The 21,671-nt window shown below is 38.0% G+C and overlaps 1 protein-coding gene across 1 annotated transcript; it reads left to right on the top strand.

Annotated features, from left to right (window-relative positions):
- The first annotated feature begins 3,533 nt into the window (after positions 1 to 3,533).
- Positions 3,534 to 7,696, top strand: LOC149839853 (protein FIZZY-RELATED 3-like). Its single transcript, XM_090004942.1, has 5 exons — positions 3,534 to 3,989; positions 4,196 to 4,318; positions 4,657 to 4,761; positions 7,320 to 7,499; positions 7,610 to 7,696. The coding sequence occupies exons 1-5, from the start codon at positions 3,534 to 3,536 to the stop codon at positions 7,694 to 7,696; spliced, it is 951 nt and encodes a 316-aa protein (XP_089861068.1).
- Positions 7,697 to 21,671: the final 13,975 nt, after the last annotated feature.

The following is a 21,671-nucleotide window of genomic DNA, read 5'->3' as shown; positions in this document are numbered from 1 at the left end:
CCATAATGAATAAACAAGTTTATCTAATTCACAAATATAAAACTAAAACCATAATTCGATCCATAAATTTGAATATGGGTCAAGATCAAAACATAACCAAAAGAGGTCTAAACCAAAAATGGTTTACAAAGGGTTTGAATCACCTCTACAAAAAAATATTATCAACATATGCCTATAACCCTTTTAGGTACACCAACAATAATAGGATCTAAACAAATGAATCAAATAGATATGGATCTAGATCTAAATACATAACTCAACAAATATGAGATGAACCCAATGCAAGATTCATTTTCAACTATAAGCAGCATATAATCACATAAAATCAGCTTGCATGGATATGAATTATTAATCTAAAAAAATATTCAAAACATGACAGTGGATATTAGTATGGATCCAAAATCAAGAGCTTATAAACCATGATACTAACAAGACTGACAAAATAATAATAATAATCTTCAATCATTACAACATATAAAATTCAGCTTTCATGATTAATAAGTAGAAGTAACCGAATATCAATCTCAAATGGGCTTGAAATATAAAAATGAATATAGATCTAATATCACAGAAAGCATGCTTAATGTAAAAAATGGCCCAATACACGACCTTGAGTGATCACTAAAACTCAGATCACAAGAATCAAATAACTTAATAAATTTCATAAGAATAAAAATCATAAAAAAGACTAGAATAAGAAAATGGATCAAAGCGTAGATCCAAAAATCCATATTTGGATGCAAAAATAGAAGCATGCAAGCATCAATATTATACATTCTAATGATGAAAAACACCAAAATAATTCATCTATATGAAAGTGGTTCCAAAAGATTATGGAATACTCACTAAGAATCTCATAGTTCCTCCATAGATAGGCTCAAGTATTCATGAGCATACAACCTCTCGGTCCAAAAAGGCATAGCCTATAGCTTCTAACCAAGAGTACAAAACAAGTACAAGTAGGGATGGCAATGGGGCGGGGCGGGGCGGGGGACAAGGTTTCCACCCCCCGCCCCGCCTCAAAATTTTATCCTCCACCCCCGCCCCGCCTCCGCGGCGGGGATAGATTTTATCCTCCACCCCCGCCTCCATCCCCGTTTCATACCCTTCATCCCCGGTCCAAACGGGGATGAGGCGGGGCGGGGCGGGGATTAGGCGGGGATTGTGGCGGGGATGGGGCGGGGTGGGGAAAAGTGCACGTCCACCCCCGCCCCGCCCCGCCCCGCCTCCGCGGCGGGGATGGATTTTATCCTCCACCCCCGCCTCCATCCCCGTTTCATACCCTTCATCCCCGGTCCAAACGGGGCGAGGCAGGGCGGGGCCCCGCTTTCCCCCGGTCCACTGCCATCCCTAAGTATAAGATTAACAACGTACCTTACTTCATTCAATTTTCTACGATCGATTAAACATCTACATACAAGGTCACCATAGAGCATGGTGTCGCTTTTAAATTGTTGAACATTTCTGCATGATCCATACGACAAATGTGCTTGGAGAATTGAAACCCTTTCTGCTCTTATCGGTGAGAATGATGCTTGGAGGCACACCCTAATATGTTATCTTAAAAGCGATAGTTGCCCTATCGAGAATGAACTTGAGTGCAACAAGGTTGTGCACAACTTCGCTTTTGGGATACAACCAAGCCCGTACTTTCTCATATTATATTAACCACCCTTGGCACTGGGTAGGTTAGCCTCTATGACACAGCCACCCTAAACAACTTTGCAGTGAGGGAGAGAAGGGGAAGAAGAAAACCTACAAGAAAAATGCAGAGCATGTTTCACATTCCTTTTTTGTCTCATAAAACTGACTTTTTTGGACCATAAAAAGTAACTGACAGAATTAGAGTAAGTGCAATGTAACTGGCCCATCAAGGGCAACCACTGCCCAAACATGGGTGCCGCGTGCATAGACCGTCCCAACGTGTAGACATGTTAAGGTTAACCCAAAGGTCACAAGACAAAAGAATTTTGCAAATCACAAACGAATTTCACGAGTCACAAATGAATTTCGCAAGACATAAGAAATTTCGCAAGTCATAAAGGAGATTCACAAGACATGAGGAATCCAAAGCCAAAGCCATGAAAAGAGAAAGGGAAACTAAAACAAACTTAAACACGCTAAAACTATGAAAAGAGAGGAAAAACTAGGATCCCCAAAATTGCCAAACACCACCACGAAAAGAAATAATGAACCAAATGGTAATCATCTGGTGGTGGCAAGGCAATGGCCGCGGTTCAAGGATGTGGCACAGTAGAACCCCAATGGCAACGGGTGCAGGGACGAGGGCAAAACCCCAAAACCCCTAATGGCAAGAGAGAGAGAGTGAAGGGGGACTATCCAACCAAAGGAAGGTCCAAAATCTACAACTGATGATAATCGATGGTGTTTTTTATCTAACGATCTAGTTTTTCATCGATCAAACTTTACATATTGGATTTTTATAATTCATTTAGTGAGGGACATGTTTTGGATTATGAATTTTCGATGTTTAAATGTGTTTTTGAAAGCGCTAAAAATCAATGGTCCACAATACTTTGTATTATAAAGTTTTTAATGCATTGTGAGACATCTATTTTTCATGTTTCCAAAAAGTCTCAGTGTAAACCATATTTCTTACTAAATAAATTAAAAATTAAATATATGAGGTCCAATCTGTGAGATGCTCAAACATTGGAGAAGGAGAAACATATGATAGTTGGTTATAGATTTTGGACATTCCTTTGGTTAGACAGTCTTCCTTCCCTATATGTATGTGCACGGGAGGCTCATGCCACATCGATCCCCAAATGTACCTTAAGTTTCAAATCTTATGTGAGCTGCAATTTAGGACAAACCTGGTTAGGTCAAAGTGAGTCAGCCCAGCACTCAAGCCACGTTTGGAAGCAAAAAGATAACATTTATTCAGTCAGATTCGTCCTAAACCAAATGCCTGTGAGACTTGCGTTGGAAGTATCCAACCCATAACGGCTAAAATTGTACAAGAGAAACAGGAAAATGAAAAACCCTCTTAGTAGCACGAAGGAGCCCTCATTCACCCTACATGAGTCCACAATCTGAGCCGTTGACATCAGAAAAGGGCCGATCAGATCTACGGTTTGCTTTTCGTTTCACCAATACCGACGGCGCAAAGAAAATTAGCAACCATTCTGGAAGGAGATTTCAGAAAATGGACCTCATCCGATGTTGGTGGGGCAGGCGCTCATAGGATGCGTGCGGAAGGAGTACCCTCAATTTTGAATCGAACCAATCACGTGGGTCGTAGAAGGCAACTGACCGTTGGCCCCAACCTCAACGTTCATATTCTCTCTCTCCCCCGAGAGCTCAAAGTCTTAACCAAAAAGATTCTTTTTCTCTCTCATCCCCAAAGCTCAAAGTATTAACCAAAGAGAAGAGTATTCACCAACTCTCTCTCTCTCTCTCTCTCTCTCTCTCTCTCTCTCTCTCTCTCTCTCTCCGTGGAGGGGGCAATTCTTTGGTGTGACTTCGAATTCCAATTGCCTCCTCCAAACAGAGAAGTCTCAGGAGAAGCCATGGAAGCCACAGAGAGGAAGAAATCAAGCTTGAATCTCCCAGCTGGGATGTCCCAGACATCACTCAACCTTGAGACAACAAAATTCTCCTCGTTCTCAACCTACACCTCCCCTTCAAAAACAACCTACAGTGACAGGTTCATCCCCTGCAGGACATCCTCTCGGTTTGAGACTTTCTCTCTGGTGGACAAGCCCTCTCCAGCCAAGGAAGGGGGCAATGACGCCTATGTGAGGCTGCTGAGGTCCGAGCTCCTCGGCATCGAAACCCTGACTAGTTCTCCGTCTGCACAAGCTTCTCCGATGAGCCCCAACAAGAACATATTCAGGTTCAAGACCGAGCATTCGACCCCCAGCTCGCCGTACTCACAGTCCGCGATAGGGTACCAGGGAAACAGCACAGGGGAAGTGTCGACGCCTCCGAAGGCTACTCGGAAGATTTCAAAGACACCACACAAGGTAAGTGTTGCTGAAGGATCTAGATAATCAAGTTTGATCTTTAGGATAATGCCATTTGAGATCAAGTCCTTGGCATATGGAAACTATACCATGAATGTTAGCAGAGTATCCACAACAGTGTTATAATTTCAGGTTTTAGATGCTCTTTCTCTCTCTACTATAGCTATGAATAATAGGAAAGTATTGACAATGGTGAAATCTTTCAGGTTTTAGATGCTCCCTCTCTACAAGATGATTTCTACCTCAACCTTGTGGATTGGTCTTCTCAGAATGTTCTAGCCGTTGGATTGGGAACATGCGTTTATCTATGGACAGCATCAACCAGCAAAGTGAGATTTCTAATCTGTCAGTTTCATGTAATTATGAATATTTGTTGGTGTCATGGTTAATTCAGTGACAAATCAGGATCACGGCCTTCTTTTGCCCTTCTACAGTAGATTGCAAAAAGTTCGAAATCATGTCACTGATTAACCTATGATAAAATTAAGACAGCAGGGCTTTGTTCTTAGCATCAACATTATCTCTGTTTCAAATATAATTTACTAAATACCCAGTAATTTATTAGTCAAAAACAGCAAAGATAATGCCTCCAACTGGGAAGTAGCTTTCACTTTTCACTCATTATCAATCCTCTTATAAAATAAATGATCTAATATTGTTGAGACAGGTGACCAAGCTGTGTGACTTGGGGCCTAGAGATAGTGTATGCTCAGTGCAGTGGACCAAGGAAGGCTCATATCTTGCTGTGGGTACAAATCATGGTGATGTACAAGTAAGTTTTACCTACAAATTGCTTGAAGTTGCTGTCTACTCTTTATCCACTCCTTGTCTTTGAAGTATATAGAATTCACCATAATTACCATGATGTGGATCTATAACGGTGACTCGTAGCTGATACTGATAAAGTTGAATCCTGTTATTCTACTAAACAAATTTCTCCCTTTGAACTGGTCAGTTGAAACTCTATAGCATAAATTTGATGTTGATGGCGGTTGATCATGGCAGTCGTCATGAAATAGTTCAAGCCGCTATTAATGTTTTAGATTTCCATTCTAACATCACCTTTTTTATGACAAGAAAATACGCCATTAGAAAAGGTTAGTGGCTTGTCTTACAATCCAGGCATTATTCTTTTGTCTAAAGTTCTCTCTTTCACTTGTAATAATACCTTTAATGTTAGGAAAGTTTTAAAATTGATGATTTCTTTCCACCAAAAATGTTTTAAAAAGTTTAGTCCCATGTCTAAGAGAAATCAGTTTTTCTAGTGGTTTAAATACAAACTTTGTTCTCTATTCTTTACTTTGGTAAGCCTTGTGTCCATGGGTGGCTTGCGGACGTTGCTGCGCATCGTGCAGCAACGGACGCACCGTTTGCGCAAGGGCGCTTGAGGCGCAATGTGGCGTTTTGATGACGCACTTCGCACGCTCGCAGCGGTGCGAGGTGCATATGAGGCGCAAATATCCGTTTTGATTTTTCGGTTTTGAGATATCTAGCCGTTTGAAAAGTTTATTTATCATTTATATTGAGTTTAAGGCGCTTTGTGACTGTTGGACGGTTTTGGAGGCCTTTGATTAACAGTCAAAGGTGGGTGACCGTTCAGGTACCTTTTCGTCCTATTTTAAAACCGTCAGATTTATGGCCATTAATCTCATTTATCGCAAAACGTTTTGGCCTCTCTAAAAGTCTATAAATTCTTCTATTTTCGTCTTTTGAAATGATCAGTATCTCTGACTCTCCAGTTTTCTCCTTTCTTTCTTCTCGGTTTGGCTTGCAGAGTTCATGTGTGGGAGAGGTCATCTGTTCTTGCGAAGCAGTGACTCTCTTGAGGTTCAAGCCTAGTTGTATCCTGGGAACTCAGTCGTAACAAAACCCTTTTTCGCATCTTCGGAATTTCCGGAGTGGGGCGATTGAAGTTCTAAAGATAGCGATCTTAAAAACGTGCCTTTAGGCTTGAAATCTCTTTTCAGAAATCCAATTTTCACGAGGTTGGTATAACATTTAATAGTCAGGCACTGATTTACATCAGGTTCATATTCATCACTATTTTACTGATGTTTCCATCTTGATTCATATTCTACTAAGATAAACTTTAATGCAAGCTTTTTCTTTTGAAAGAAAAGAAATAATTAAAATTTAAAACATGAGCACTTGATCCAAGGGAGAAGCCTGCCTCCAACAGGAGGGAAACTAAGATTAAGTGGATGTAATCACACCAGAAGCGAATTTGAAATTACTGAAAACCGAACCGATTACTGAATAAGTAGAGTGGATTGCCATACATTAATCCAGGGAATGGTCATTTACCTATATATATATTGCCTTCAATAGTCAGTTGCCAGTTAACACGAGTCATTGCCACATAATTCCTCTAGGAATAAAGCCATTCATTTGAAATGTTGAAGGGAAGGCATGTTAGTTTTCATTATCTCTGGATTTTGCAAAATGGATGTGTGTGTGTGTGTGTGTCTAACTGATTTTATGTCGCAAACTTCACAAAATTTGTATCATGGTTAATTCAATCAGCCGAATCCTGTGAATTTTCTCTATACAGTGTCTCTCTGCATGATCCTACTTTGCTTCTAATGATGTTCCTAGCTGCTATAGTCAGGTTACAGGTTTTCTCTAGTTGTTCATAGATTTGGAACCCTACAGGATTCCACATTTTGTTCTTCATCCATTATTTTTAGCAAATACTACCTCCCTAGTTTATCCAAAAGATTAAACCTTGACATTGTTGAAAATGTAGTGTTGAGAGTTTGGTGATTACAGCAAATAGATGAACAGTTAAATGATTTCCTAATAGCTAGCCATCACATGTCTTCAGTTTGTACTCCCTTTAGCAGCATAAGCAGATGACATATCTTTTTGTCCGTTTGCCATAGCCTGCAGTACCTATGGTCACCATCCCAGCAACCCCTCGAACACCAGATGCTATATCTTACAGTTGGAAACTATGTAGCATGGATACAGCAGAAGATACAGGGATATGGCCATTTTTCTGAGAGTATCCGTGTGACATAGCTTGGAAACCTTTTGCCATATCCGAGTATAAGCTACAGTATTGCAATCCAAATGGCCATTCCAGTCATGAAATGATGAAAAGTCATTCCTGCTATTACCAATTAGGAGGTATCACATTAACCAAGAGTATGTTGATCCAAGTCTCATTTTCCACTATTTAGAGATTATAAAGGAAAACCTTGCAGAAGTTACAGAAAGTTTTCCTTTGACAAATGACTAGCAACTCAATCTTTACTGCCATCTATTTGTATAAGACTTTTTGAGCTATCATCTTTAGATAGTGATTACCAATTGGCATGTGCTTAACAGATATGGGATGGTACTCGCTGCAAAAGAGTACGAAGCATGGATGGTCATCAAACAAGAACAGGAGCGCTAGCATGGAGCTCATGCATGCTATCTTCTGGCAGTAGAGACAGAAACATCCTTCAACATGATATCCGTGTCCCTAATGACTTTGTTAGCAAACTTGTTGGTCATAAATCTGAGGTACTGCTTTTTTGCTAGTGCCATTTTGATTATAGCCTATATGTGCTTGTGTGTTTGTTCATGATGGACAGATTAGCATTTATCTTCTACTTTTCCTGCTATAATGATAGATATGTGGATTAAAATGGTCCCATGATGACAGAGAACTTGCATCAGGTGGAAATGACAATCAGGTCTGCAATATGCTAAGACAGTAATTCATTTGATGCAAAGAACATTATTTTTCTATGCATTAAAAAATGATCATTGCTTACAACTGGATGATTGTTTTGGAATCAGCTCTTGATATGGAATCAACATTCACAGCAGCCGCTTCTGAAGCTTACAGAGCACACTGCTGCTGTGAAGGCCATTGCTTGGTCACCTCATCAAAGTGGCCTTCTTGCATCAGGTGGTGGAACTGCTGACCGATGCATTCGCTTTTGGAACACTGCAAACAGCAATCAGATAAATTTCATAGACACGGGAAGTCAGGTAAAAATTTTGTTACAGTTAAAGATTGAAGCTTTTTTCTTTGTTACTAATGTTTGTTCTTTATTTTATTCATTGTTTTTAAAGATTGAAGCTTTTTTCTTTCTCTTGTAATGCCTTATTCTTTATTTTCTTGATTGTGGATTAACTTCATAATAATGCTGCTACAGGTTTGCAATCTTCTGTGGAGTAAAAATGTAAATGAAATAGTAAGCACTCATGGATATTCCCAGAACCAGATTATGGTGTGGAAGTATCCTAGCATGCAAAAGGTATTCCCTCCTACTTACTCATATGTACTTTCTTCTTCTCTTTTTCCTCCTCTTAATCTTCTCAGAATTTAGCCTTGCACAAAGCTTAGTTAGGCCCAACATTTCTAAAGTCTACCATTGTGTTCACCTGATCTGCTTACTGAATTGTTTTCATTAATTCAAATATAATTTGAATGAGTTGAGTCTCTTTTCTAGTCAGACTGATTAGTCCAAGTCTGACCAGTAGTAGGACTATGATGAACTGAATGTTGATGTGCTTGAACCATTAGTTTAATTTCTGTCAAGTTGCTAAACAAATATTGAATAACGATAAAATTTTCGGAGAGTAGTTCGAGTCCACAAGATCACTTCAGGTTAAATGCATCTTATACATCCAATTTTCATAATGATGAATGAAAGTTCAATAGAATTGGACTAGTCCAGGTCTGACCAGTAGGACTTTGATGAGCTGAGTTTTGTTGTGCTTGCACCATTAATTTAATTTCCGATGAGTTGCCAAACAAAGATTGGATGACGATAAAATTTTCAGAGAATAGTTCGAGTCCACAAGATCACTTTAGCCTGAGTGTATCTTCATTTCATAATGATCCATGAAAGTTCAATAGGACAGCAGTATTCCAGTGCATTTCAATGGAACACAGTAACTGACTGAATCAAAGGGTGACATGTCTAAGCAGTCATTGGGCGGCAAATTAACCAACCCAGTATTACAATGTTCTCGTCAACAGTCAACTTCATAACCACTTCAGCTTAATGCATCTTATACATCCAATTTTCATAATGATGAATGAAAGTTCAATAGAATTGGACTAGTCCAGGTCTGATGAAGTAGGACTTTGATGAGCTGAGTTTTGGTGTGCTTGAACCATTAATTTAATTTCCGATGAGTTGCCAAACAAAAATGGATGACGATGAAATTTTCAGAGAATAGTTTGAGTCCACAAGATCACTTTAGCCTGGGCGTATCTTATACATTTCATAATGATTAATGAAAGTTCAATAGGACAGCATGAAGTATTCTAGTGCATTTCAATGGAACACAGTAACTGAATCAATCAAAAGGTGACATGTCTAATCAGTCATTGGGCAAATTAACCAACCAAGTATTACAATGTTCTCGTCAACCATGAGGGAGACATTTGTACACAACCCAAACAACAGTCAACTTCATAATCACAAATTGTAGGAGATCAATCATTTGAAAAATGAAAGGAATACAATACAGAGCAGTATTTGACACATCAGTAGTCACAACCAATACAATACATCATAAATGGAATGTAACAATCAATACAATACATCATAAATGGAATGTAACAATAAAGAGAAAGCAATTTATGTCATAAATGAAAGGTTGCAATTATGAAGTTTTCGGATATGCATCAACTCCTGTTTTCTCTAAAACTATTACACAAAATTAGGTTTTTATTAGGTATAAACACCAATTTATACAACTCTTAATTATGTGGTTATAGTTGAACATGAAGCAAGATTGATTGATTGGCCATATTTATTTTCAGGTTTTGATAAATAAAAAAGCTTCTTACTTTGACCATAACTAGAGGCAGTAACAGAAAAATCATAAACTGCAATGTGTGTGATATAAACTCCTGATTGAACAGGTAGCAACACTGACTGGACACACTTTAAGAGTGCTCTACCTCGCCATTTCACCTGATGGGCAGGTAAGATATGCTTTGTATGATAAATTTCTTGTAAGGCTAATACAGATAGTAAAGCAGAATTCACAAGCTATAACTGGATTTTTCAAACAGACGATCGTCACGGGTGCAGGCGATGAGACCCTGAGATTTTGGAATGTCTTCCCTTCTGCCAAAACACAGGTAAATTTTGTAACTAAATCATTAGAATTTGTAACTAAATCACTTAGCATTCACATAATCACATATCATTTATGACTTGTTGCCAGGCCCCTGTCCGTGATAATGGAGTTTGGTCTTTAGGACGAACACATATTCGATGATTGAGACTGTATTAATGCATTTCAATTAAACCAGTATTTATTCTTTTTGTAATAATGCATTTCAATTAAACCAGTATTTATTCTTTTTGTAATTTTGTGACCATGGTGATTCTTTGTTGTAAATTTATACACACGGAGTTGATTGATTCATTCTTTGATATAATGAACTCAAGAATATGATGATCCTGAGTGAGACATATTTAGACCCATAAATATTTATGTTCTGTTAAAGCTTTTCAGAAGGCAACTCTCTCTCTCTCTCTCTCTCTCTCTCTCTCTCTTATGTTTCTCTTTTGTTTCTCTCCCATCCAATATTCTGTTGGATGTATTTTGGTAATGTTGAATGATGAATGTTCTCTCTCTCTCTACACCCAGCTCTTGATGATAGTCCCAAAGTAAAAAGCTAGTGAGAGAAGTGATGCTTGAAGCGCGTTTAAGTAGCACCACATAAAAAAGAAGAAAATGAACTCGAGAATATGATGATCTGAGAGACATATTTAGACCTATAAATATTTATGTTCTGTTAAAGCTTTTCAGAAGGCAAGGCAACTCTCTCTCTCTCTCTCTCTCTCTCTCTCTCTCTCTCTCTCTCTCTACACCCGGCTCTTGATGATAGTCCCCAAAGTAAAAAGCTAGTGAGAGAAGTGATGCTTGAAGCGCGTTTAAGTAGCACCACATAAAAAAGAAGGAAAATGAACTCAAGAATATGATGATCTGAGAGACATATTTAGACCTATAAATATTTATGTTCTGTTAAAGCTTTTCAGAAGGCAAGGCAACCCTATAAATATTTATGTTCTGTTAAAGCTTTTCAGAAGGCAAGGCAACTCTCTCTCTCTCTCTCTCTCTCTCTTGATGATAGTCCCCAAAGTAAAAAGCTAGTGAGAGAAGTGATGCTTGAAGCGTTTAAGTAGCACAAAAAAAAATAAAAATGGAGTTAAACTTTTCATTAGCTAAAATAAAATTCAAGTTATTTTATCAAAATTATTCACTATGTATGCAGATTTTATAATAAATAAATAAATAAATAAATAAATAAAATGAAATAAAAATGGAGTTAAACTTTTCATTAGCTAAAATAAAATTTAAGTAATTTTATCAAAATTATTCATTATGTATGCAGATTTTGTAAAAAATAAATAAATAAAAGGTGCAGCCTTTTAAAGTTTTTAATAAAAATGGGTGCAATTTTTTAAGTTTTTAATAAAAATGTATTCTTTTAACTCCAAAAGGGCATTTTAAATTATTAAAGGTCATTTTTTATTTTTTAGCGAGCTTTAGAGTCCCAAAGTAAAAAGCAAGTGCGAGAAGTGATGCTTGAACAGTTTATAAGGCAAGCTAAGCTAGGCATAAGCGTTTAAATAGCACCATAAAAAAAAGTAGAAAATAAAATAAAAACTCAAGAATATGGTGATCCTGAGTGAGACATATTTAGACCCATAAATATTTATGTTCTGTTAAAGCTTTTCAGAAGGCAATTCTCTCTCTCTCTCTCTCTCTACACCCAGCTCTTGATGATAGTCCCCAAAGTAAAAAGCTAGTGAGAGAAGTGATGCTCGAAGCGTTTAAGTAGCACCAAAAAAAAAAAGAAGAAAATGAACTCAAGAATATGATGATCTGAGTGAGACATATTTAGACCTATAAATATTTATTTATGTTACTCTCTCTCCAGCTCTTGATGATAGTCCCCAAAGTAAAAAGCTAGTGCGAGAAGTGATGCTTGAAGCGTTTAAGTAGCGCAAAAAAAATAAAATAAAATAAAATAAAATAAAAATGGAGTTAGACTTTTCATTGGCTAAAAATAAAATTCAAGTAGAGTTTTATCAAAATTATTCACTATGTATGCAGATTTTATAATAAATAAATAAAATGAAATAAAAATGGAGTTAAACATTTCATTAGCTAAAATAAAATTTAAGTAATTTTATCAAAATTATTCACTATGTATGCAGATTTTATAATAAATAAATAAAATGAAATAAAAATGGAGTTAAACTTTTCATTAGCTAAAATAAAATTTAAGTAATTTTATCAAAATTAAATAAATAAATAAAAGGTGCAGCCTTTTAAAGTTTTTTAATAAAAATGGGTGCAATTTTTTAAGTTTTTAATAAAAATGTATTCTTTTAACTCCAAAAGGGCATTTTAAATTATTAAAGGTTATTTTTTATTTTTTAGAAGCGAGCTTTAGAGTCCCAAAGTAAAAAGCAAGTGCGAGAAGTGATGCTTGAAGCGTTTATAAGGGCAAGCTAGGCATAAGCGTTTAAATAGCACCATAAAAAAAAGTAGAAAATAAAATAAAAACGGAGTTAAACTTTTCATTAGCTAAAATAAAATTTTTGCAAAATAGAATAAGGCACAAACTATTTTGTGCAAACTGTGGCTATAAGGGAGGGACCAATTTGCAAAAAAAAAAACCTAAATTTTAATTACTAAAAACTATTTTAAAAAATATTGCATTTCTAAGTCTGTGTCAGCGTGTCCAAACGTGTCTGCTTATGTCACCAGCGACACACATCCAAATTTTTCCTTACTGCCATATGCGATATGGATACAACCTTACAGGCAACTTGAGTTCCAAGGTTTTTTTTTCTCAAATGGGATATAATGGGATCGAGTTTTTCAAAATTGTAATTAATAAATTTTTTTGATATTTTGATATATAAAATGTATTTTATTTAAATATTATTAAAATTAAAATATTAAAATAATGCTTGTGTGTCAAAACTATGTCAGCATGTTATAGCGTGTCCAATTCGTGTCCAATAAGACACGCCCTCTAAATGGCGTGCATTGTGACATACATTACTGCAAGCCAAACTCGTTGGTCTACGTATTTGATAATGCTGTCAAAGTGCCGTGATGACTAATTCGTTACTGCCCATTTGTACACTTTGTGAACCGGGCCAAAGTTTCATGAGTTCACATTAGGGGCGCAAATGGATCATGTTTGATTGGACCATTGATCCAGATCTGGCTTTTGTTTTTTTTTTCTCTTGGATAAGAATCTTCAAACTAGATCCAATTGCATAATCAATTTCAGATTCGGATTAAGTGTCAAGCTTTCCAAAATTCGGAATCGGATCAATATTTGAATCTGGATCAAGTGCAACGCTTTTATAGATTTTACATGTAAAAAAAATATGTAGGTGAACCAGTTCAAGCTCGGCTCAATAGGCCTAGAGTTCAAATCATATTGCTTTCATGTTTGGAACAGTTTTATAATGAGTCAACTTGAGCTCGGGCTCATCATGAATTTGAACTTGTCTCAGCTCGCGGCAAGCTGCTTGTGCAGCTCATTTACCAGGCCTACACTTCTTCCACCTCCAACCATAAAATGGGGCAAGTGAAGGCTGTAGGAATGTAAGCAGGTCGGTTCTAGGCACTGTTGAGTCTGAGTTAATTAGATTTGGATTCAGAGTCAAATAGAATTAGATAAAAACGAATCCAAATCGACCTGACTAGCTTAAAACCCGATATTTACACTTAATCAGATTTTGGTTCGGATTTGAATGCAAAACTTGATACCTAACTCAAATCTGATTATTAATCAGATCTGAATTTGGCTACCGAATCCGATTGAGCCAAGCTGACATGTTGGATGCAGACCACACGGATGCGAACGTAGACACGGACAAGGACACGGACATATATGATGAGTTGTGGAGCCTGATTCACTGTTTTTGCCCCTGCAGGAAGGGGGGTCCGGGGGCTCCCCCCGGCGCGGCTCCCGCTGCGCGGTCAGCGGGCGAGGGTCCAGGGGGGCGCCACTGGCGGGGGGTTATAGGGGGGCAGCGCCCCCCCCTAGAAGATTTTTTTCTGGGGCTTATGTTTGGGACCCGGTTTTCAGTGAATCCGACCCGATTTGGTTAGGGTTAGGGTTGTCGCCCTTGCCTTGTTTATATTCTCGTTTTTCTTTCCCGAGCTTGTAACTGTCTGATAAGAGTATTGAGATTTCTCTCTGGGCGGCCATGGTTTTTTACTCTCTCTCGAATTTGAGGAGAGGTTTTTCCACGTAAATCTGTGTTCCTCTTGTGTTTCGTTAGATTGTTCTTGTTCTTTGTTTCCTTTTGGTTGTTTCTTGCTCGTGGTTTTTCTAACAACTGGTATCAGAGCTAGGTTCGTTGAAGCAAGAATGGAAGAGGGAAAGATAAAGATCGATCGGTTCGATGGTAAGGATTTCGGTTTCTGGAAGATGCAGATCGAGGATCTATTGTATCAAAAGAAACTGTATCAGCCTCTATCGGGAAAGAAACCGGAGACGATGGGGGAAGAAGAATGGCTATTGTTGGATCGACAAGCCCTAGGTGTGATTCGTCTCACCCTGTCTCGCAATGTTGCGTTTAACATTGCACATGAGAAGACGACGGCAGATTTGATGGCGGCTTTGTCAAACATGTACGAGAAGCCATCCGCCTCTAACAAAGTGTATTTGATGCGACGACTGTTCAATCTGAAGATGGTTGAGGGTGCCTCTGTGACAGTTCATATCAATGAGTTCAACACCATCACAAGCCAGTTGAGTTCGGTGAGCATCAATTTCGATGATGAGGTAAAAGCCCTTATTGTACTATCCTCTTTACCCGAGAGTTGGGGTGCGACGGTAACTGCGGTGAGCAGTTCGTCTGGCCAGAAGAAGTTAAAACTCTTAGAAATCCGAGATATGATTCTCAGTGAGGATATTCGGAGAAAGGAGTCGGGAGAATCCTCAGGCGCTGCCTTGAGTTTCGAAGGCAGAGGAAGAAATTTCCAACGGGGACATAGTTCAAACCGTGGTAAGTCAAGGTCAAAGGGAAGGAGTAAGTCGAGACCTCGTGGTGACCTTGTCTGTTGGAACTGCGATAAGAAGGGTCATCTAAAGTGGGATTGCAAAGCCCCTAAGAAGAAGAAGAACCAGGACAATGCTCAGTCTGTGAATGCAACAGTTGAAGAAACTACATGTTTTGAGGACGTTTCGATCTTGAGCGTGGACAGTCCGATCGAGTCGTGGATTTTAGACTCAGGTGCCTCTTTTCACTCTACTCCGTGCAAAGAGCTTATGCACAATTTTGTGGCCGAAATGCTTGGTAAGGTTTATTTAGCTGATGATGAGCAGTTAGATATTATGGGGAGGAGAAATGTGCATATTAGGACTACTTCTGGGTCCAAATGGACATTGCATAATGTTCGTTATATACCTGGTTTAAAGAGAAATCTGATTTCAATAGGTCAGTTGGATAGTGTCGGGTATAAAACGGTATTTGGACATGGTTTCTGGAAAATTGTGAAGGGAATTTTGGTTGTTGCACAGGAAAGAAAATTGGGGACCCTGTACATGACTGATAACGACCGAGATATTGTTGCTTCGGTGAGTTCAGAAGCAGATGCTAAGTTGTGGCATTGTAGACTCGGGCACATGAGCGAGAAAGGGATGAAGGTGTTAGCATCAAAGGGACTATTGCCAGACTTGAAGTCTGTACACACTGGTTTCTGTGAGGATTGCGTGTTAGGCAAACAGAAACGGGTCAGTTTCTCAAAGATCGGAAGAGAACCGAGGGCAGAGAAATTGGAATTAGTACACACTGATGTTTGGGGACCAACCCCTGTTTGTTCCCTTGGAGGCTCACGATACTATGTGACCTTCATTGATGATTCCACTAGAAAGGTATGGGTTTATTTTTTGAAGAATAAATCTGATGTTTTTGCCACTTTTAAGAAGTGAAAAATAGAGGTAGAAAATGAAACCGGGCTGAAAGTGAAGGGGCTACAGTCTGACAATGGAGGGGAGTATGACAGTACACAGTTCAAAGCATTTTGTGCGGAGAACGGAATTAAAATGAGTCAGACTGTTCCTAACCGACCACAACAGAATGGAGTTGCTGAGAGGATGAATAGAACTCTCAATGAGCGTGCGAAGAGCATGAGACTGCACGCAGGTTTGCCCAAGGCATTTTGGGCTGATGCTATCAATACTACAGCCTATTTGATCAACTGGGGTCCTTCAATCCCATTGGATATGAAACTGCCAGAAGAAAAATGGACGGGAAAGAAGGTAAATCTATCTCATTTAAGAATTTTTGGTTGTGTTTCTTATGTACACATTGATTCTGAGAATAGGGATAAGCTAGATGCTAAGGCCCAAAAATGTTACTTCATTGGATATGGCTCTAATTACTTTGGTTATCGTTTCTGGAATGAAGAAAATCGGAAAGTAATAAGAACTAATGATGTAACGTTTAATGAGAATGTGTTTTACAAAGACAGGTCCAGTGTAGAATCAGAGGGGGCAGAAAAACAAGAAGATATGATAAAAGAGATTGACTTGGAGGAAATCTCAACAAATACACCTGTTGAGAATTCTGAGACAGTCGAAGTAGACTCTAACGTAGAGCCAACCACTCCTGCATTTGAGTTAAGGAGATCTGTTAGAGTACCTAAACCTTTGACTCGGTATTCTCCATCTTTACACTACTTACTGTTGACTGATTCTGGCGAGCCAGAACATTTTTCTGAGGCAATGCAGGTGAAAGATTCGGTTAAGTGGGAGTTAGCAATGCAAGATGAAATCAAGTCTTTGCAAAAGAATGAGACTTGGGTGCTAACCAAATTACCGAAGGGAAAGAAAGCATTGCTGAGCAAATGGGTGTACAGAGTGAAAGATGAGTCTGATGGCAGCAAGAGGTACAAGGCAAGATTGGTAGTTAAGGGATTTTTGCAAAAGGAGGGGATCGACTACACTGAGATATTCTCTCTAGTGGTGAAGTTGACTACCATAAGGACAATTCTTGGTATTGTGGCTGCAGAAAACTTATACCTAGAGCAGTTGGATGTGAAAACTGCTTTTCTCCATGGAGATTTGGAGGAGGAGATTTATATGGTGCAGCCTGAAGGCTTCAAAAGCCAGGGAAAAGGAGACTTGGTGTGTAAACTGCAAAAAAGCCTATATGGCCTAAAGCAAGCTCCAAGGCAATGGTATAAAAGGTTTGACACTTTTATGTGTAACTGTGGATTTAGAAGATCCGAGTTGGACCATTGTTGTTACTACAAGAACTTTGGTGAGTCTTACATTATTTTGCTTTTGTATGTAGATGACATGCTTGTTGCAGGTTCTAGCATGCAGGAAATAAACATACTTAAGCGGAAATTGTCAAAAGAGTTTGAGATGAAGGACTTGGGCCCAGCAAACCAGATTCTTGGTATGCGGATCACTCAGGATAGAGAGAAGGGAACTCTAAACCTATCACAGGAAAAATATATTGGAAAAGTATTGGAAAGGTTTAGAGTTCAAGATGCAAAGCCTAGGAGCACCCCGCTGGGAAGTCACTTCAAACTCTCGAAGGAGCAGTCACAAAAAACAGACGAGGAACGAGAGAAAATGGCTAAGGTCCCATATGCCTCAGCCGTTGGCAGTCTCATGTATGCCATGGTGTGTACTAGACCGGATATTGCTTATGCAGTGGGAGTTGTGAGCCATTATATGGCGGATCCAGGACCAGAGCATTGGGAAGCTGTGAAGTGGATATTGAGATATCTAAAGGGGACATCAGGTATGACACTTTGTTTCAGTGGGAGAAGTGCAAACTTGCAAGGTTTTGTAGATGCAGACCTTGGTGGAGACGTGGACGGACGAAAGAACACTTCTGGATATGTGTTTACATTTGGTAACACCGTGATCAGTTGGATGTCAAGACTTCAGAAATGTGTTGCCCTCTCAACCACAGAAGCTGAATATATTGCTATTTCTAAGGCCGGAAAGGAGATGGTGTGGTTGAAGAATTTTCTGAAAGAGATTGGCAAGGAACAGGACAAAAGTGTTCTCTTCAGTGACAGTCAGAGTGCCTTGTGCCTTGCAAAGAATCTAGTATTTCATTTAAGGACAAAGCACATTCAATTAAAGTATCATTACATTCAAGAGAAGATAAATGATGAGACATTGTCGTTAGAGAAGATCCTTGGTGCCGAGAATCCAACAGATATGTTGACAAAGGGTGTGACCATTGAGAAACTGAGGCTGTGCATTGCCTCAGTTGGACTCCTTCAATGAGCATGAGGGAGGGATGTCGTTTCAGAGATTCAAAGAAGAGTTTGGGAAGAAAGACAGTTGGGGATTTTTTTTTTTGTATCAGTCGCCAAGTGGGAGATTGATGAGTTGTGGAGCCTGATTCACTGTTTTTGCCCCTGCAGGAAGGGGGGTCCGGGGGCTCCCCTCGGCGCGGCTCCTGCTGCGCGGTCAGCGGGCGGGGGTCCAGGGGGGGCGCAGCGCCCCCCCAGAAGAAATTTTTCTGGGGCTTATGTTTGGGACCCGGTTTTCAGTGGATCCGACCCGATTTGGTTAGGGTTAGGGTTGTCGCCCTTGCCTTGTTTATATTCTCGTTTTTCTTTCCCGAGCTTGTAACTGTCTGATAAGAGTAATGAGATTTCTCTCTGGGCGGCCGTGGTTTTTTACTCTCTCTCGGATTTGAGGAGAGGTTTTTCCACGTAAATTTGTGTTCCTCTTGTGTTTCGTTAGATTGTTCTTGTTCTTTGTTTCCTTTTGGTTGTTTCTTGCTCGTGGTTTTCCTAACAATATATGGTCAATACCTTAATATTATTTGCATGACAGGGGTCTGCGGGGCTCTTATCACATCCTTGAAGTTCAAACAGAGCAATTACTTGCTGAACTTTGTTCTCTAAAAATTATCGAACCTCCACCCTAAGGAATCCATAGGTTCTTCAACTACTTTGAAGGATGGCAAGAAAACCAGCTCAAGAACAGGGAGTCGATGGCCTGTCGATAAGCTTAAACTGAAACACTGGCTGCAGGATAGACCTGTGATTGTCACTACTTTGGCAAACTTCATTGGGCAGCTTCATGGAACACAGTTAGAGAGAGAGAGTTACTGGGTTTTGATAGGGCGCGTGTGAAACAAAGTTACTTTACAGAAGAGAATTACAACCTTTGTTGGATGCGAGATAAGATTTTTGTGAGCGCTTGGGAATACATTTGATGCTTGGGCCAATATCAACCGGTGGAGTTTCTTACCAACACGTATATGCTACAACAAAAGAGAAGGGAGAGTTGCAATACAGACACCCTTTGTAATACGCTTTGCGTGTACCTTGTCCCTCAACACTCCCACAAAGGTGTGAATGAAACCAAAGAATGATGCAGTGTGTTTGTTGTATACGAACAAAGAACAACTTTTGTCCTCAACACCATCATTAGCGCACAGGAAACAAAGATACGAAAGAGGTAGCAAAATGTTTTGGTCGACACATCCTGTCCTTGAGTTATCATGGGATCGAAGGGTAGGTCATTTTGTGGCATGATCTACAGATGTTCATCAATATATGTATGTCAGTCAAGCATAATGATATCTTGGAAGTATAAAAGCTCTAAAATGATTTTTGAGAAATCGGTTTTGAAGAAACCAAGTTATTTCTTGGAAAACATTTTTATGAATGTTTGGATTTATATTATAGGTGAGGTTTATATATGAATTGCATGTATTAAATCTAATCTATATATGCTAGAACTGATATTGGTTGTGTATGATTGAATTAATATCCAAAAACCCCATGCCTGAAAATCAGTTTTTGGGCTCTTGATGCCTTTTTATGAAAAAATAGTTTTCTATGTGGGTTCATGAATTATTTTATGTGTTAAATTTTATGTTTAACATGGAATTAATTAGATTCATGTCAAATCTAATACTAGTTGTGCTCAACTGATTTAAAATATGAAGAAATATAATTTTTTTATATGAAAATCAGTTTTTGGTTCATAGATAACTTCTTTTGAAAAATCAACTATTTGAGACTCTTGATTATGTTTTTGATTCATGTTATGAATTGATAGTTGTATTGACATGCATATATATAATGTGTTTATGAAAAATCAAAACCTTAACATGCATATTTATGGTGTTTTCTTTATGAAAACATAGAAATTCTTTATGTGCTTAATGAAAATGCATGATGTCCTGCTATTTTTTAGTCTGAAAGAAATTTAGGTTCTCTAAAACAGTGAATCTAAAAATTTTCAAATTTTATAAAAATGTTTCAAACATGTAGGAGCAGTCTAAAAAAAAAATAGGTTTGTTTGATGTCCGGATTGGGAGATACAACCTATGCAATTTAAAACAAAATTTATGTCTTGACAAAAATTTTGTGATGACTGCATATTTTTGTTGATTTTACTGCTTTCAAATTATTTAAGATTTATGACCAATATTTTTATGTGAGTTTATATAATGAAGAACACACGCTAAAATCTTGTGCATTGATTCATTATAGTTTAACAATTAAAAATCAAAGAAATTTGTTCCAGAACTTAAGATTTCTGGAATACGGTCTATCCAAGAACATAAACAAGCTATAGTATGTGAATTTTAATTCTCATTTGAGATAAAGTTTAAACCTGATTTTTTTAGTTTGTGTTAGACACACCAAGCTAACCACAGTAAAAATCATTGAATTTATTGCATTTTGTAACTTCATTGGTTAATGGTTCTTTGGTAAATTCGAATCAGACATATCTGTTATGTGAACAAAAAAGCAGTTTTAGTTATAGAATTGTTATTTTCTAATTTGAAATGAGTTTATGGCTAAGTTTTTGCTAAATTTTGTTCATGCATTTCTTAGTTTGAAACTATTTTATTGTATACATGTCATGGTTCAAAAAATAAACTAATTGGATATGAATGAGTTCCAGAGCTAAACCAGATGATCACACACCTATTTAGGCTATAGTCTATAGGCCTAATGAGGTTGTAAGGTTGTGTCTTTAATTCTGAACATGTGTTATTCATATGATATAAAATTTTGGATAATGTTAAAATGAATTGCACGCGTTATTAATATGCTTGAATGATGACATGATATGCAACATGATGAAATGATATGTGATATGATGTCATGTTATGTATTTTATGGTATATGTTGTTATGTACTATAAAAATGAAATTCATACTTGCACATGTGGATGTAGTTCAAGGAATCGATTTAGTACACACATTGAATACGTTGCATATGATTATGATTGATGTGATGTAAAACATGAAAATACATGCATGCACATGTTGATGAATGAATTTGTATTTCAAAAAACTAATGTGGTGCCATCATGCATAAATGATTGTAAGTGTGACATGTGATTTTAATGTCAAATATAAGTATGCCATGTGTTGGGGTTGTGCATGAAACTATAAAAATTATATGTATATATATATATATATATATATATATATATATGCATGCTCATAAGTGTATATTGAGCATTATTTCAAAAAGAAAACCAATAACATACTAAATGAAATGGGTTGTTCACATGAGTAAGTCACATTGACCTATGACCTGAATAAGAATAGCCTTAATTTTAATAATTTTAATTATACCTCACAAGAGTATATGTTATCGAAAATCACAGGTTTATCTTAGAGAGGGTAAGTGATACCAAACTCTCGTGGACTGTTGAGATAGTATTAT

This window comes from Nuphar pumila, chromosome 4 (genome assembly GCF_984573655.1).
Source record: "Nuphar pumila chromosome 4, dmNupPumi1.hap1.1, whole genome shotgun sequence".
NCBI classification, from domain to species: Eukaryota; Viridiplantae; Streptophyta; class Magnoliopsida; order Nymphaeales; family Nymphaeaceae; genus Nuphar; species Nuphar pumila.
Note: the sequence above shows the minus strand (reverse complement) of the source record. Positions and strands in the feature narration are given on the sequence as shown.

Coding starts and splice junctions, on each gene's coding strand:
- LOC149839853 (XM_090004942.1), top strand. CDS start 3,534: ATGGAAGCCACAGAGAGGAAGAAATCAAGCTTGAATCTCCCAGCTGGG. Junction 3,990..4,195: donor TTTCAAAGACACCACACAAG/GTAAGTGTTGCT, acceptor GAAATCTTTCAG/GTTTTAGATGCTCCCTCTCT. Junction 7,500..7,609: donor TTGTTGGTCATAAATCTGAG/GTACTGCTTTTT, acceptor CTATAATGATAG/ATATGTGGATTAAAATGGTC.